Source organism: Homalodisca vitripennis, chromosome 4 (assembly GCF_021130785.1).
Source record: "Homalodisca vitripennis isolate AUS2020 chromosome 4, UT_GWSS_2.1, whole genome shotgun sequence".
NCBI classification, from domain to species: domain Eukaryota; kingdom Metazoa; phylum Arthropoda; class Insecta; order Hemiptera; family Cicadellidae; genus Homalodisca; species Homalodisca vitripennis.
Window position 1 is genome coordinate 140,680,525 of NC_060210.1, and position 19,415 is coordinate 140,699,939.

At 32.5% G+C, this 19,415-nt stretch overlaps 1 protein-coding gene across 1 annotated transcript; it reads left to right on the forward strand.

Annotated features, from left to right (window-relative positions):
• The first annotated feature begins 231 nt into the window (after positions 1-231).
• On the forward strand, positions 232-2,269 carry LOC124361209. The gene is made up of 3 exons (XM_046815249.1): positions 232-346; positions 1,842-1,969; positions 2,126-2,269. The coding sequence occupies exons 1-3, from the start codon at positions 232-234 to the stop codon at positions 2,267-2,269; spliced, it is 387 nt and encodes a 128-aa protein (XP_046671205.1).
• The last annotated feature ends 17,146 nt before the right edge of the window (positions 2,270-19,415 follow it).

Genomic DNA, 19,415 nt, shown 5'->3' on the forward strand with positions numbered 1-19,415 from the left:
TGTTTCTGAAACAAATAGGGGATAATTTAAATTTATGAGAAATGACAGTTGGTAACACTGAGCCAGTAGCATTTTCCCACTCATTCAGTTCTGGTCAGCTGTTGTTTGTTTGTTAATACTGCTTATTTAACTAACCTAAACCTAAACTTGTCAGAAATCTGAGTTAGTGAATAGTGATCACAGTTTTGTTTTATTAACTATACGTGTTTGTCACAATGAGTGAAAGTTCTGATGAGGAGCAAACAACCACCAAGGAAGAAAAGAGGAACAACACGACCAGAAAGTTATAAACGTTATATCATACGTGATGCCAGAGTAAAGGGGGCAGGTTATGTTTCCTACAAAGGTAAGCAGGTGTCAAGTAAAGTGTTTACCGAGGATATAGTTTGTAGTGTCCAATCAAATGTCATCGTAAGATAAACAATGAGTCCAAGAAAAACATTTGGAACTTTTTTTACTCCCTGGAAACAAAAAATGCTCAAGATGTCTACCTTCAAACACTTTGTTGAGGCCAAAGAAATTGGTAGGCGTTCCAAATGTGGACAAAATATTGAATCAATGAGTGAAGAAACCAAATGAGCTAATGGAACAGGACACTAGAAGTTTCAAGAGAAAATCATACTTATGTTTATCATTTAAAAATTAACGGTTGTCTTATACCTGTTTGCAAAAGTGTGTGTTTTTAAAAGTCCATGGAATTTCAGCTGATCGTATGAAAAGGATTTTGTCAGCTTTTGCTCCAGGAGAAAAGTCCACGTGACTTGAGGGGCAAAACCCGAAGTGGAAACGCCATACCAGGAAATATCTGTATACTTATTGATCAACATATAAAGTCATATGAAAATAAAGGAAACTCATTATGGTGGTAAGCCAAAGAAATACTTAGATGCTCGGCTTACTGTCAAGAAAATGCATGAAATGTTTATAGATAAAACATCCTGATCTAGAAAAAGTTGTAAAATACAACTTTTATTACGGCTACTTTAAGGAAAATTTTAATTTCTCATTTGGTCGTCCTCAAGTTGACGTATGCTGTCAGTGCGAAGTTTTTCCAGTAAATTAAAGGATCCCCTTATGTGTGACAATGCTAAACGTAATGTTGCTGCTGAGCTAATTCTTCACAAAAGGAGAGCAAAAAAATTTTATCATTCCTTACAGTTAGCAAGTGAAGATACAAAATGATGACACTGTTGCTATATGTTTTTGATTTTATGCAGAACCTCCCCCTGCCCCACATACCCGTACAGGAGGTATTTTACATGAGGCAATTATGGGGTAAAACAATTTTTGTATTCATGATTTGAAATCAAATAAGGCCAGGATGTACGTCTATCACGAAGGGGAAGGAAACAAATCTCCCAATGAGGTGTGTTCTTTTATTTTTGACTATATAAAAACGGAGAGATCCCAGATTCTGTAAAACATTTGATCTTATTCAGTGATGGACCTTTCGGCCAAAACAAGAACAACACTGTAATTAGGTTTTTAATGAATTTGTGTGACAACTGCAACCTAGAGACAATCACTTACAACTTCCCAGTATGAGGGCACTCGTACTCTCCTTGTGAATAGGGATTTTGGTTGTATAAAGCGTCTCATAAGAAAGGTAGACAGGATCTACACCCCTGAAGAATATAGAGAACTTATTTTGAGGGCTAGTAAATACAGGCCACTTTTTCAGTTCACATGGTTAAAACAGATGAAATCTTGAATTTCAAGGACTGGTGGCCACTTTCTTATAAAAAGTCCACTTCTGCTTCTGATGAAACTTCAGGAAGGAATGTTCCGAAAAAAGACAAGGAGCCCTTCAAACTTTCAACATATAAGCAGTTTTGTTTCAGCTCAAGAACAAAGGGGAAAAGTAGTAGTGAAACCGTTTATTGATGGTATGATTTCATCTACATTCACCTTCCTGAAATGTGATAAGCCTCCAGAACTACCAAATCAGCCGGCCTATCCCCAAGGAAAGGTAAGCCTAAACTTATTTCTTAAAATTTGTTCCACTAAAATTTAGACTAACTCCATGAGAATAATGTAAAGGAATGATAAAATTAGCAAACAAGTTTTTGTTATTTTATTTCTCATCAGTAAACTGCATTTTTTATAAAAAGTGGAATGGTTTCAGGTACCCATTAACAAGAAAAAGATACAGGATTTGAGAAAATTAACTGAGTACACGAGAGGTTATGAACATTTTTATAATGCAATCCTACTGTGGCCTACAACTGACTCTGAAAACCCTGAGGAAGTGGATCAAGGGTGTGAATAAGTTTGCACTTCTGTCTTTTTATTTGCAAATAGATGTTTTCTCTGTAATAAATAATCATTTTTGACACTTGTTCAGTGTGTAATTTATTTTAACTACACCAAAAATACCATAAATAATATAAAGACAATGAAAAGTGTATATGGAACAACCATTTGGTGCAGAAACCCTTCAACTGATTTTTTTTAATAATTTTTTTTCTACAAAAATGTAATATGTAGAGAGATAAAAACACACAACTAAGCAATTTCTAAATGTAGTGGAACCAACGTAAAAAACCTAAGATAAAGAAAAAAAAATGTGTTTGTAGAGGAGAGTTTTTATTGTTTTCCTAAAATTTACTTTTTGTTAGTTAGGGGGTTTTCTGAAATAAAACGATTCATTTAATATTTACTCAACAAGAATATTGGTACTGGACGTCCAGTTATTGTTTGATTTCACTTCTTAATTTAACTCGTACTTAACCTATAAGCTTCAATCTAGTTCTGTATGTAAACTTCATTATTTATGTACTGTACTGTATCATAGGCAACTTGTCCTAATAAAATACTGTACATGTATCTACTTAATTAATGAAAGTTTTTGTACAAAATGATTCACCCATTTTGATTATTTAGGGAATTAGTTGCTATAATTTTGCATTATCGATATAAATAAATATAAAAATTCCTCCTGGATCCGATCGGACTAACCGGATGATCGGATTAAGCATGTTCGGATTAGTGAGACTCCATTATGATAACATATGAAGCAAAAGATTGTCTATACCAATTAATTTTATGTTTACACGCTGATATTTAGTTTCAATGCATATTCAAGTTTGAAATAGTTTAGTAAAAAAATAGATCCATTCATAGACGAAAACCTTTAACTCTGAGAAAGAAATACGTATAAAATTAACAGGTCCTAATGACCTAATGTTGACTTGCTCGGAGACATCTGACCTTCACCAATAGGCCTCCCGAGTACCCCTGGAAATCATACTTACGTTATCAACGTTCTTTTAGCTTGTCGCTTAATTATCTTGATCACATATATATTTCTTTTACAACAAGTCCCACACATTACATTAGTGCTCTTTTATTCATAGCTAGTTATAAGTACATTTATAACAATTGGTTCTTGTTTGAAAATTTCCATTTAACGTGTGCTATTTTTCAAAAATTAAAATCAAATATTTACATTTAATTTAATATTATTTCTCTTTAAATCAAATAATGTGTACCTAATTTAAAAAAATATTTGTTTGATTTCTATATCACTAATATTCAATTTTACTTTTCTTTCAAAATTTGTTCAATACTTACTAAAACCTTTATTAAGGTTCATCTAGGCCTTCTCGAAATTGTATTATTGTCCATTTGTATAAGCGATAACTCTTCACAAAAAGGTGCTAGGGGCATTAAACTTGGTAAATTGGTCTTCAAGTAATTTAGAGGTCAAAAGGTGAAAGTACAGTATGTATGTCTGTCTAGCTATCAGCCCTCTGAGCGATAACCCTTGATATACAGTTCTTAGAGACTTGAAACTAGTACATGAGTTTCCCATTGTTAAAGAAAGAAGCTTATAGTTTTTAAAGTTAAAAGATCAAAGAGCAGTCTAAATGTTTGTCTATCTGTCCTGAAATATCAGATGAATAGCAAGTCACAAAACCACCAATTCATAAAACCACGAAAGTTTGAGACGTCTTAATTAAGCAAAGCTTAATATAGGTATTAAGCTTCAATAACTTTTATGTTATTAGACTACATATACATTATTATATTAGTTGCGGACTATTACATGAAAATATCATTAGAAAGGTAATGGTTTCAAGAACAATTTCAGAAGTTTTCAGAACATAAAGCTAAACTTGGTAAAGAAGCGTGTAACTCTCTATCATATTTATGTACATAGTTATGCTGTTATAAAAAATTGTTTTTCTCGCTATAACGTTTATGTTCATTGTTTAATTGGTTGAAGAGACAAAGCTATGATTAAATGTTTTTAACTGCTTATTCTAAATAAACCGACTCCTTGTGTTACGCAATGTGGTAGAATCAAATATTGGTGTACATATTTGTTCACTTCGGTTACAACAACGATTAGATACAATACAATGTGTACTTAAGAACGAAAAAACAAGGCCGCTTTGCAGAAACAACAAAAGTTTACATTTGTGAGATGATAGCTTGCGTTTGTTAAACAATTTCACGTTTACCTAAGCATTATACCTGTACAACACTATATTTTGGTTTTTCAGTAATGGTAGCTTTTCGGCTATATATGGCAAGTGTTATATTTAATCTAAAAATGAAATTGAAAAAAATGCATGAGTTTTGCGGCACAGTTTTTCCTCATCAGCACTGTATTATTTTAATTAAGATTAAATACATATGTTACATATATTGCATGTGTACTGTAAGTATTCTGCCTTTTCAATTACTGACACGAATAATTATGTCAACTTAAGTAACAAATTTAGCTATCTTTGTCTGATGGCTAAAATAAAATTATGTGAAGTGTTACAGGATTTATTAATACACGAGTTCCAGCTACCAGGAGTGACATCTTTTTAAAAGATGTATAAATTAAGGAAATATAAATTTCAATTGGAATAATATAACTTTAAAAAAATATATGGTTTTTAAACATTCCAATTGAAGAGTGAAGCAGCTTTTCTGCGTTTCCCTTATTCCCTGGTATTTACAAAAAGAATCTTAAAGGATATCAGATTTTAAATACAATTTCAATTGAAACTCGTTTACCATTATTTTAACAATAATAGTGACATAAACTTATCATTCAAAGACAAATCAATATATTATATGTTCGTTACGTTTGTGGCAACTTAATTTAGATGATTCATGAATCTCTAGAATAGTTTCAAGGAACCAATGACTGATAAGGTACCCACCCGACTGGTTGCGGCCCCAGCCGGTGACCACTGCCCTTCCCTTGGGCTCAGCCAGTCCCTGGTAGAGACACGCAGGCGCCACGAACCTCGTGAACTCGACGTCCCTGTCCAGTCGGAACAGTACGATGTCGTTGTACATCAGAGAACTGTGGTAATCTTTGTGTACGTAATGTTCTACTATCTGGAACTGCTGCCGCATAGCAGAGTCTGGGCCGTCCTTGTCTCTGATGTCTATATAGCTCACAGCATTACCCACCGAGCCCCTTATATATGATATCTAGAAAGTTTGCTGGATATTTTCATGCAAAGGGCCACTTATTTATAGTTTATAAGCAATTACACTGTGAAGGTGGAAAGAAATGTTGTAATTACAAAAAGAAAATTAATGATTATGTTTGGAAATGTATAATTGCTATAAAGGATTATGAAATAAACATAATAAATATTACCTAAGTGATGGTTCACAACAACAAGATGTACACAGTATATTTAGTAGATACCAGTGACAGCTTTGTTCTGTGATATCAAGTTTTTAATTGGGTAAATATTATAAAATCTTAGGAATCATATATTACTCTATGTGCCTTATAACTTAATATATATAGAATATCACCTATATATCATTATTATCCTTTCAATTAATTGTTAAATATGCCACATGTTCTATCAAATAGAAAAACTCTAAGATGTCTCTAAAATTCTAAGATTTTATTAAAAACAGGGAATATATTTCTTATATGATAAAGAAATAAATCCTTAATAAATTATTATATGGTTATGTAACTTACAGCTCTTCCGGCTCGGAACAGAGAGCTGCACTCAGCACGAATCTCTCGCTGATAAGAGAGCCACCATATAGCCAGGATATTCTGACTTCTGGTTCAAATCCAACCAATGCCTGTATTGATTTCAACTCATGTCACACAATATGTACAGAAGTAACTTACAGCCTTTACGACTCAGAACAGTGATCTACTCCAAGCACGAACTTTTGCTAATAAGAGAGTAACCACACAGTCATAATATTCTAATCCAAATTCAACTAATGTCAGTTATAACATAGACGTAATAAAATATTTGAACTACACTCTCAGAATATTACCATGCTCTCACTTCTTTACTGGGAACATAATGTCCTAAAACTGCCTTAACTTGGAATATAAAGTTTAAAGCTAAGTGTCTAAACAACTAGTTGTTAACAGATGCTTTCGCAAGATGTGCCCTGCAGTATAGTAGATGCATTAAAGGCTTATATGTTTAAACGAAATACAAATATACGAAACATATTTAATGATTATTAGACAATTCCATCTCGAGGCCGGCTTTATAGTAATTGGTAATTTGGCTTGGTCATAATAATAATATGATAGTGTTCAGATACTAAAATGTTTAGAGCAAATGTTTGAGGAAATGTAGTAATACGAATTTCATTGTATCGAGTTTCATTACATATAGAAGCCACTAATCCTTCTGTTTTGTTGTTGGACTTCTCGCATATAAGGGCAGATCGGATGACCTTCTTGCTTAAATCGGATTCCATAATCCTTTCTTAGTGAATATGTTATAGCCTAATATGATAGAGTCTAATAATAATTGTAAAACTCAGGCTTATTTGACTTAAATACCATTTTAAATTGAGTAATTACCAAACAAGTTTGTGCACCGTTTCGGTCATGAATAGAGAAAGCCACAGACCACGTAAAGATAAGTAATATTTTATCAAAGAAATTGACGTTGATTCACTTGTTATAGGAAATAAGTTTTTACTTTTGGTTGTATTTATTAGAAAAAGTCTTTCGATATTCCCACGCAAAAAGTTCAGCCTTAAACTCTCGCTCACAGAAACAACTCAGCAGCGCACCGGGTGTAGGTGGTGAGAGAGCCAGAGGGTGTAATAGACAGCTGCTCAATTTCTGCTGTTTTAATTAAATTTCCTCTCCAGTTCTGAAGTAACTCTTCAACCATGCTTTAATGTAAACATCTGAGTGCAATTGCTATACCATAAAATAGTAAATAAAATAAGTATTTATTCTAATAAAGATTAAAGTTGTATCTTCTATACTAACTAGAAAATGTATTTAAGTTACTATAATATAGTCGTGTGTATTTAGTATTTTAACTCACATATTATTCAATGGGCCTAAAGAGTTATTTATTATCCAATGTAAGTTTATGGCATATTTATAAATAACTTTTAACATAGTTATTGTGTAAAATATTTTCTTCGACTTATTTTATGTTTGAAGTTGTTATTGTAAATGTTATGCATAATTTGTGTTCTATTGTACTTTGGTTATTGTATCTGCAACACATTTCCAAAACAATGTGTTTATCATAACTGATATAATTAAAATACACGGGTAACAAATTTACTAAATCAATTACAATAAAATATTTTTTAAAACGGTTTTACCCTACAAAATATTCAAAACCTCATTTTAACTATTCCATTGTAAATTTTTTTTAAACCACCAAAATCCTGAATAATGGTAACAAATTGGCCTCAAGAACTCACTGAACAGTAGAGTCTTAATTTTTCCATGAGTTTGCAAATTTTAAAGTCTACGGGTTACATTACTGCCGAGATATTGTGCGACAAGACATACTGACGGAAAGACATGGAATTTTATTAGCCCTTTCGCTAACTATAAAATTAGTATTTATCCAATAAATCAGTATTTTTTTTGTATTAAATGCATGTGAGATAATTGCTTAAATATAGGAATGGCATTAATCTCCTTAACTTTAATATACCTGTTTTCAAATCGAAATAAAAGATGCGTTCCTTGTATGTACAGGGTGGCGCAGAGAAACGGGAAATTTTAAAGTTGCTGTTGGTACACCTGCAAGTCTCGTAGGAGTGGGGGACGGAAGTCATGATGCCAAGTAGAAACGGTCATTTAGTTGAGATGGAGCAGTGGAGTTGTGTAGAGCGTTTCGTTGCCGTGAGATCATACTAAAAAAATGGTGATAGTGTAACAGCTGCACAACGAGTGTTCCGACGCCATTTTGATATTCCTCCCGACGGTCGAGTTCCTTCTTCACATGCCATATAATCATTGGTTCGGAATTAGGGACTGGTTCGGCCTTAAAGAAAAAACCTCCTGGGTGTATAGTGAATGTTCGAACCCCAGAAAATGTTGATGCAGTGCGAGTCACAGTGGAAAGGAGTCCGCGTCATTCTGTACGAAAAATCGCCTCATCATTGCGACTTGAGCATCGGAGTATGCAAAGAATATTGCACGGCCTGAAGTTTTCATCCTTTCAAGCTTCAGATTATTCAAGCTCTAAAACCAAATGATGGTGAATTCCGCTTACAATTTTGTGAACAGCTAAATTCAATGAGGACGCAGATTTCCTTGACAATCTTTTAAATGCCACTTTCATTTAAATGGGCATGTAAATATGCAGAACATGCGTTACTGGGTTCGCAGAAATCCCGGTGAACTTCATCAACGCCCGTTACACAGCCTTAAAATTATTATTGTATGGTGTGCAGTATCTTGTTGAGGAATAATTACTTCTTTGAGGATGGTAATGGTTCCACTGTAACTGTCACATCTGAACGTTACATTCATATGCTGGAGAAATTTTTTGCTCCACGGCTTCATGCTTTTCTAGATATTGGAATTCAGAAAATCTGGTTTTAACAGGATGGAGCCACCTCACACACTGCAAATCTGACACTAGCAGCACTAAGGCGTTTGTTTAGAGAGCGCATAATTTCAAGGAACGCTAATGTCACTTGGCCTCCACGGTCTCCAGACCTCAGTATGCGACTTCTTTCTATGGGGACATCTAAAGAGCGTTATGTACCAGACTAGGCCAAGAAATCTTCTTGAGCTCAAGACCCTAGATTGAAGAACACGTCGCCAACATCCCAGAGAACACATTGCGTCCCACAATGACAAGTTTTCGAAATCGATTGAATGAATGTGTTAGGCGCAATGGACAGCACTTAACTGATGTTATTTAAAAAAAAAGTGACATTAGCTTTATTGTTATTTCAAACATTTCTCATGTAATTTCCACTCTTGCCTAACACATTTTAAGCATTAAAAAGCTGTTTGTACAATTCATTGGTTTATTATGATTGTTTCAAAATTTCCCGTTTATCTGTGCCACCCTGTACTATCAGTAAGTAATTTTCTTAGAAAGGCAAAGGTGGAGAAACACTCCTACGTCCTACAGTATTGACAAACAAAGTGGGAAATGTGTTCACTTAATAACAGGCGATTGGCGAAGAAAGGAGGCCTTTGAACATACAGTATGAATCATAAATAAGATATATACTTAAATACACTTTCTGACGATTTTAATCTATTTTATAATTTTTTATTTTCTTACATTTACTTTATTCAAGGTAAAGATAAATTTTGTAAAGTTGGTTTATGAGTGTGAGTAAACTAGGTGTCAAACAATAAATAATTATGAGTTTTAAAAAGTTTTATGTGTATTACAATAATATTTATTTGTCATAAATGTATGTATTGAAAAATCTTGTATAGTGTTCAGGAAGAAACTATCAGAGGAGAATTTTTGTTGTACGTTAGATACTAGTTATGAAATTACAAATACACGGATAGAGTATTCTAAGCATTTTTATTACAATACTATACAGAACATTTATTTAAATGTTTAAAATGTTTATTATGAACAATCGCAGGTTTTTTATAATTAAACAATGTAATAATTAAAAACGTACTTTTTATAAGATATAACATTGATGCCAACTATTTAATTCATTCTGTTTTCAATATAGAATAAAACTGAAATCGTCTTTTACTGAGAGATGATTGGAAGCAAATTATATCATAAACATCGAAATCGTGAAGAATAAAAATAGCAAGAATATCAGCGAAAATTTAATGATTACCAAACAATATCACATTTCCTTGATAACGTGTTTATCAACTCAGGTTGTTCTGGCATTTTTCCCCAAAGAACTGTACCAAGTAAATAGACTCGGTGCTGAAATACTGTTGAGAGAATTCCTCAGATGACTAGTTAACACATAAAAAATAAATATATCATTATCGTCCTACGTTATTACAGTATTGTCTGTCACTGAATGATGTTCAATGAGAAAATCCATTATTATAATTAGAAAATCAAAAGTAATTTCTTTTGATCACTGTCTTTTAATAAAAAGATTTATAAGAGGATTTTGAATCTTCTATCATTTATACTTGATGGTGTTTAATCCAAGAAAAGGCAGTAGAATAAATTTACTAGTTAGTTTTTAACTTAAAGAAATATGACTAAATCACTCATTGACTAAAAAAATCCAAACTAACTAAGTATCTGCTCAAGTCATCGCAAATTGTATTGTATTGTTATGGTAAACACCGTCCAATTCTAATAATATTATAAATTTGAAAGTGTCTTTTTTGGATTTGTTTTCACGTTTAAAGTAATAAACCAATGGTATTGAATTGATGAATTTAGGCATTTTCTTATATCGAAAACCCCTCTGCGCTCAGCCCAACTGGTCTTTAAATTTACGTAGAATAGTATCCTTCTCTCTAAAAGTGTAAAATATATCAAATGTGCCGTTCTGTGTAAACATTGTTTATTATTTTCAATTTGCTTAGATTTATAGTAAAAAAATTCTCTTCGGAGTAACCATTATTTTTAACACTGTTTTAGATTTCAACTACTAGGTAAGTACTTAAATACCTTATAAAATGTTTTTCTGTTTCGCATGGCCTACTCCTAAGATTGAAGTCATCCATATCATTTAAATAAAACGATAAGGAAAAATATAATAATTTATGATAATGTTTAAGATACTTTTTGCTGTGGAGAATTAGAAAAAGAAATTGTCCAGTTAAAAACGTACTATGGGAGTATTACCAACATAAATTGTAATTAACTTTTGGCCACTGTGTTAAAACAAACAAAGCTTACGAATTTCTTCTTCTCCTTAATATTTAAGGTGAAAGATTCTTTAACATTATTCACAAAACATGAATGCGTTTAAGCTTTGTAGATAAAAAAAAATTGTATTCACTTTTTGGAGCACTCGGTAATTTTAAATAATCCTACCAAATACTTCCGGGCCGATTCACTCGGGGTAACATTGTGGCATCTGCCACTTTTATTTTGCTGATCAGTGTTCGGACCGGCAGCCACGTAGTTAGCTGGTCTTTTCGTCTGCGAAGTCTATTCTATGAAACTCTTTTCTGGATGCTTCTTTTAGACTTACCTGCCTATACTTGATTTTTGCTAGGATTGTTAGTTTTTTTTCTGATGAGCTTTGCTAGCTCGCGCTCTGCTCCAGACTTTCTTAGGGTGATGACAGTATGGCTAGCAGTGGACGGAGGCGTTTTATTTCATCAAAGCTGGGTGCCCGACGAACCGGTACGTCGTCAGTGATCCTTAATATCGTTACCTGCCTTTCTAAAAGGTCCATGAACCTCTAAATTTAGTTTAAGTAGGGTTCCCCTAATACACCCTTCTAATACACCATAGAGCTTAAATACACCCAGTTCTTCTAAACTCAGTGTAATTGCCGCAACGTTTAAACCAAGCCTCTGTAGTAAATAGTTTGACTGCTAGAGATTTAGGGATGGTCTGGAACACTGTATACTGAAAGAGAATGTAGGAAACTATCGATGGTATGAAGCACAAAAATTTTTTACATGTATCATTTATCTACATTGCAAATTTCTAATAATGTTCGTTAATGAAATATAAATTTATTTTAGACAATATAACACAAATTCCTTTTTGGGATAAATTAGTATACTCGTATGACATGGTAGATTTTAAAGTTTCGTGTTTTATATACTATATATTACTAATAATATTTTACAAAAAAAAACACACTATTAAGCTTAGAAACGTTATTTAAAAATAGCAATTACACTCAAATTTTACTATTACCTTCACCATTGTTAGCTTCAAAGAATACAACGAGGATATTTTATATATAATGGTAATGGATAATGGTATATGTTTTTTTGTCACAACAACTGTTAACAGGATAACATGGAATGTAAACGATACACTGTGTTTGATAGTTTAATTGAGCAGTTTATAAACTGCATGTTTATCTTTATTATGATTTATTATGATCTGATATTTCCCTGTTAATAATATAACGCAACAGGTGCGTGCAACATATTTTATTAGAAATAATAATAAATAAGGAAAACACTAAAGAAAATTCACCGTCTTTAGCTAAAAATGTTATATTCTTAACACCATCTCATTGGAAACTGCGTTTTACTTTCCCTAGTCAGCGCATCAAACTTTATTTTATTTTTTTTATTTGTTTACTACTTTCATGCAACCAATGTTGTTGTATTCACTCAGAAGTCCCTTAGTCGTTGGCCTCGTAACACTTTTAACGTTCTTGCAGCTCCTTCACTCGGTGTTAATATAAAATTCTTCAATATGTATTCCCAATATACAACCGAAGAAAAGTTTCATTAAAAATAGACAACACACATTGTCAGACTCAGTGTTCTGATTGTCAGTATACAATAATATCGATATAATCTATAATAGTAAAGTGCATCCAGTATGACCATCTCACTATCTCATTAAAAAAGGCACTGGAACCATTGTTGTGCATAGAACTTAATGTTTATCAATACACTTTCCTCGGCCCAATTCGTTTTCAGACCGTACCCCAATATAAAATAAACGATCATTTCATATCTTTATGATATACAAGGGACGTTGTGAGATCTCTTGGTATTAAAAAATTAATTTCGCGGCAATAACAAAATAATACCTCTGTGTAATAAGGATCAATATTTCAGATATAGTTAAAAATAAATTAATATCCATCAATTTGTACACTTTAAACACAGATAAAACATATTCTATAATTTAGAATGGAAGGAAACGATTTGGTGATTGGCATGAGACGTTGGATAACAGTACAGACGAACATATATTATCTAGATGAGCCGGTATTATTGAGCCAAAGATATAGACTCGGCAGTTTCTCATCAATCATCTCTGCTTTTACCATTGCTTTATCGTTAATTAATTAGTTTTTTCCTACAAATAAATAAAGTGAACATGGTTTTAATAAAAATTTGTTAGAGCTCGACTTATTTGCAACGCAAATCGTGAGAATTAATCCACTTAGGTTGAATCATTAAACTTTAAATATATTTTACCTCTAATAAAACAGTGAAAATTCCAGATATCGAAAATAATTATTGTTCCCTTTCTATGGAAACTAAGCTTAAAAAATATTTTGAACAAATATCGTATTTCTGTTTCAATTTTGTTTGGGACTATTAAAAGTTTATATCCTAGAGTTTTTGAAAGTAACAGTATTAATAAAATGCAATATTCTTCATTATTTAGTTTTCCTAGTCTTACACAACTTATCTTTATTTCGTATATCGTCATAGTTTTCTACATTGATAAACTTTGTACATTACTTTAAACACAAAACCAGACATAACCTTTTTAAAATAGTGTCGTTGTCTGTACGTCCGTTCAATAAATCTTATTAAAATAGTCATAGAAACTTGAAACATAGGTTCCTCTTGGTTTAAGAAAAAGCTATATTGATTACTGAGTCTAAATGACAAAATTGAAGGTTTACAGGTTAAGTTCCAACGTTTTTACATTGGTTTTATGGGTAACAATAATGTTAGCGAGGAAATAACAGAACAAACTAAATTTTTTCACTTAATATTATATTTTGGAGACACTTAAACAGAAACTAAGGGAACTATAAAAAGAAAATCAGAGATAAGATAAGGTGGCTTTGGTGTTAGCAATACTTAGTCACACTTCAATCGTCTGCCCCTTATAGTAGGATATCTTTTCACTCCTTTTATTGTACGGTTCGTAATACTGTAGTCAAGTTCAAATCAATTCAGTATTAAATCACATGCTACTGTAGCTACACGTTTACCCGCTGGTGCTTTGATCTTACCATCAGGCAGACCTGAATTATAAGTGTTATAGACGAGTAACGTCCATTAGTTGTAGAAATCCTTTAATATATAAAACTAAATTTTTAGTTTTTTTAATAAATTCAATCTTGATAATAAGTTTTAAGAAGTATCAATTAAAAAAACCAAAAAAGCGCTCTTATCCTCTAGTAGTTAAAAATAATGAAAGTATATGAATGCCCCAAAGCTTGCTTGAAAGATTTAGTTAGATTAATTGAACGTTAATTATTGTATGTGATCAAAAGACAGACGCAACATGCTTCGACTGTGAGGCTTTGATCTCGAGCTGTGTTGCTGAATTAAATTTTATCCACAGATACGTTGGATTAGTTTTAAAATAACTGCTGAATAAAGAGATGTGAGGTTTCAGTTAGGACATCACGAAAAGGTCTAATGATCCGTCGTAATGTTATCACATAACGCTAATATCGAAATATAAAATTTAATTTATTTATCTATTGTCAGTTAGTAGTATTATGAAACTTTACTTAATGTAGTTTTGCTTATTATAAAACAGACAACTATATAGTAGTGTTGTATCATTATAGTTTTTGACACCAATTAATCCATATGTGTTACAGGGTTTTTAATTGCTTTTTATTTAATCATAATTACAATAATATAGCTTGATATTATTTTAATTGTACGCCTACTCAAGGAAATACTTGTAATAGTTGAATATAGTACTTGTAAACTCCCTAGTACCTAAGGAGACTGTCGTATCCTGTAATTACTGTACGTGCAGCTCCAGCCAAGGAGGTGTTGGTTAAACCTTAACGAGGATTCTAATCACATGAATGTACGCCTCTCGTGACGTGAGCTGATGAGTTATTAGTGTCAACATGATTGAGAATTCGCTTAGTTTTATTTTATCAATAATGTTTACATCAGTACAGTGTAGTCAGTCATGAAAAGGTAAAGTAAAATTATAGTGATGTTATTGATAAGTCGAAATGTATAAGAAAAAAATAGAAGATAATCATAATATTACTACTTTCTCTAGAAGTAATTTCAAAAATATCTACAACTAAGATCTAAACAGTAAAATTCAAAGATAATATAGCAATCAGTTAGCAAAAAATATCTATGGGAATAGTAATATACAAGCAATGTTTTATGTGACGAAAGCGGTTTTTCGTGTAATATATGTATATATCACCCGGCAAGTGAGAGATCCGGGTTCGACTCCCGGCGGAGCAAGTACTTTTTGTGATTCAATGTTTATCGAAATTAAATAAGGCTATTGCCATTTATACAATTTAATGTAAATAAAAGTCGTTTGACAGGTGTTTGGTCTTCCGATCATATGTTAGTTTGCTTATTTAAATGCATATGTGACAGATACGGCCAAATACAAAATAATTGAATCGGAAAAAGTAAGCGCTCTGTGGTGTAATGGTAGCACATTCACCCGGCAAGTGAGAGATCCGGGTTCGACTCCCGGCGGAGCAAGTACTTTTTGTGATTCAATGTTTATTGAAATTAAATATATATATATATATATATATATATATATATATTACACGAAAAACCGCTTTCGTTGCTTTATATATATTAGAAAAATAAATTTTATGTGAGTGCGTGTGTGCGTGTGTGTGCGCGCGCGTGCCAAATATACATTTTCATAACCTGTTTATTTATATTTGCGTATTTATTCATCTATTTGTATTGTATTTTTATGGAAATCACTAGTTTACCTTGATGGTTATGCAAATGAAAACTCAACTCCAGAAGAAATAGCCAACGTTAGAAAATAATCAACTGTCACTGCAAGGGGGTGGTCCATGAATTCGTATTCTTATGTTAACAAGTAAAAATTAATTCTAAGTTTCAGACTTGTTATCACATACTCTTTACACAGTACGATTTATATAAATTTTGAATGTAAGTATGGGTTGAGCACCTTAATCACGTTTGCTTTAAATATGTTTGTCATATTGTTGTTGTCTGGTATATATAAGTGGGAGGATATTACGTGTATAGAAAAGTAGACTGAAGTTCTAGGTTCTATAAATACTGCTATCATTAGCGTTATTAATGGAAATGTAGCTCTAGTGAAAAAATGTAACAAAACAGATTTTTCCACGGATAAATAAAATAATTATTCAACAACCTGTGAAAAAACTGGCGGTGGTGATGATTCATGTGAACAAACCGGTCTACATTTTTTTAAAATATTTGCAAGGAATCAACAAGTATATTGTTAGTATGAAATCTGGTATTGCGCCACAATCTAATAGCATAGTGCTTTATAAAACAAAAAACAAATTAGAGATCGTCAATGGTCATTTCAGTTTCCGGCGGGGACAAAGATAAGTATAGGAGGCTTTGTATATTTTCACATAAGGGGCAGTTGTGTCTGATGCTATATCTATTACAATGCTACAATTATAAGCCTTTATTATAATGATGCAATAATGCACTTAATAAACCAGTCATTGTCCTCTAATACATTATTTACCAACGTTTAGAAAGAAGTGATGTTGTTACCCCTTCCTAAAGTAAAAAGATCTTTTTCTGTTTCCATTTTCCATACAATTTCAGGATTACCTGCACAGTTACATTTTTTAGAAAGGTTCATTGTTTCCCCTATGGAGTTAAAAAGCATTATTCCGCACTTCAGTCCCGGTTAAGAAAAGACTATAACAAAGAACCATTTTACTTCGTTGTGATGACTTGCTCAAGACAAGAGCAGAAATAAAAGCTTTTGTTCTGGCAATGTTGAACTTTTCACATGCCCTCAATTCTATAGACGACGCAATATTATTTGCGGTTTTTAATATTTCTAATTTTCGACCTAAGGTGGTTTCTTGGTTTCATTCACATTTAGTGAATAGGAGGTAAAGGGTAAAAGTTTTAACAGATCCCTCATTGTATGTAAGTTTGATACTTTTAATCCGCAGAGAAGTTAACTTAGGCCCACAAAATACATACGAAATAGTTGCCTGTATTCGTATGCTGATGACGCTGAACTAAGTGTTTCGTAAAAACATGATTAATAATAAGAAGGTAATTCTGAGAAACCCTATTACTTTACTTTGTCAACTTTTTCATATTTTACTACGATAATCTAGAGATATCGTATATAAAGTATATAATTGTGTATACTTTTTAATAATTGTAATTTTTAATTTATTTATTTATGGATAGCTGCCTTTGTCCCCCATACGATATATATAAATATAATCTAGAGATGTATGTGAAATTTAAAAAAAAAACATCATTTAGACCCCGGAAAGTTAACGTAAATGAAAAAATAACACTGAAATGAGCAGAATTTTGATCCAAATGAACAATGTTTTTCTTAAATTTCGAGCTACAAATTAATTAGTTGTTATCGAGTTGAGAGGAGTGCCTCCGCCCCCGCGCTGATGTCAACGAAAGAAAAACATCCCTCGAGATAGTACCTATCAGTAAAATATAAAATTCTACAAGGTAAACTTTTGTGCGTTGCAAAAACGCCGTGTTCGTACAAAAAACGTTTTAACTTTTCCTGATTTTCACTTGAAACCGTGAAACTAAGTAACGTGTTTTCACACCCGTCACATAAAAAAGGATTATCGGAGGAACCACTAGCCATAACGGTACTGTCACAACTGGCCTTCCGCGCGTCTCCCGCAAACCACTGTTATCGCGTGGACTTTGAACCTTCTTATCGCTCGGCAACCTGTAGGACGGCCTTGCGGGGCTTAAATTATATGTTTCTTGCTTTCTGAGAACATCCTTATGACCGTAGTAAAATATGAAAAAGTTTGGGGTTGACCAAGTAATTGCTCAGAATTAAAAATAAGAATATTAAATGGGAATGATAATGGCAATATTTATTCGCACAATAGAACACAAAGGCTTTTGTGCAAGTCAAAAAATCAGTATGAAAAGTAGTTAGTACAAAAGTAATACGGGAACAGTAGAACATAACTGTTTAAAGTAGGTTACAAAGCTTAAATTTAAAACAGAATACACTCTTGTATAAATTTTAAGGTATTCATACTACAATACTTTCATCAAGACGTAAGTATCACGAAAATGTAAAAAGTCTTCCCGACCAAGTAATCCATTAATTAGCCTACTCGTTTAAAATTCGTGTGCTTTTGAATTAGATTCTGAAATAAATTACAGACTTTAGAATCAAAATAAAAGTTTTTGAAAAGGGTGAGATTGAATCGGTTTGAAATTATGAAATTTCTGTGCCGTATATAATCATGATTTAAATGTAGAAACAGATTATTATTTTGAAAAATAAACAGTGTCGAATGAAAAATGAGGAATAAGGCCCAGTTTAGGATCCAACTAGATCTGAGACTGGTTTTACAGCTTTCATCTGGTCTCATTCCCCAGAATGCATCGAGTGTTAAACATGTTCTTCAGGTATGTCTGTGAGCTGAGGAAGTTTGAAGGTATCTCCGCGGCGCGGTGCTCGTTGGGTTTGTTATTTATTGCTGATAATTTTACTCTGCGCACCTCATTACTCATTACTCTGTCTCATTCTTGTAGTCATGGCTAGCAGCAGGCCTGGGTACCTGAGGCATCTCATAGCACTAGAAAGGAGCATGTTTTGAAGTTGTCTCGCGTTCGTCACGAGTGCGAAAGATGGTTTTAGGATTTTGGTCCAAAAATATGCAATAAATTCTCCTATAGCATACCAGATGGTCATTAAATAGTAATGCTTACAAGGGAAATACTAATAAGTGTCTAATGGGCGAGGCAACTTAATTTACTTTTACTCCAGGAATAAAAATATGGTTTTACTTAATAAATAAATATACCTAAATACTACTCGTATATTTGATGACTTGTTCCGAAAACCAGCATGCCTGCTGATAACCGCTCAAAAACAACGACATTATTTATTTTAATGTAAATAATACTTTGATTATTAGCAAGAACGTGAAAAGGTAACACCTTTACATATGAAAACAACAACAGTTGAGTGAATATCAGATCTTGTAATCTAGTGTAAGTTATTATTGTGCTATTTGCCAGTTTACTTCCTATGCTTATGATATACAGTATATCATGTAAACTGGATAAAATAGCAAAGTAACAGACATCTGCATAAAACGACATGTTCCTCACAGACTTCAGAAAAGAATTATTAGGAACAAGAAAATATATAAAGGTTTGGTTGGGGTATTGGTCTGGATAAACTGATGAAACATAATCTTGTAATCCACAAAGCTCAGTCTGTGACAGTCATCTGGCTTTAATGTTTGGTCGGTCTATCTACTAACAACTGTCAGTCGCACTCACATTCAATGTTAGAGTAAAATATTTTTCTGTAGAACTGTTAAATTTATTGCCTCTATACAGGTGATATAAAATT

Coding starts and splice junctions, on each gene's coding strand:
- LOC124361209 (XM_046815249.1), top strand. CDS start 232: ATGAGGAGCAAACAACCACCAAGGAAGAAAAGAGGAACAACACGACCA. Junction 347..1,841: donor AGGTTATGTTTCCTACAAAG/GTAAGCAGGTGT, acceptor GTTTTGTTTCAG/CTCAAGAACAAAGGGGAAAA. Junction 1,970..2,125: donor CGGCCTATCCCCAAGGAAAG/GTAAGCCTAAAC, acceptor GAATGGTTTCAG/GTACCCATTAACAAGAAAAA.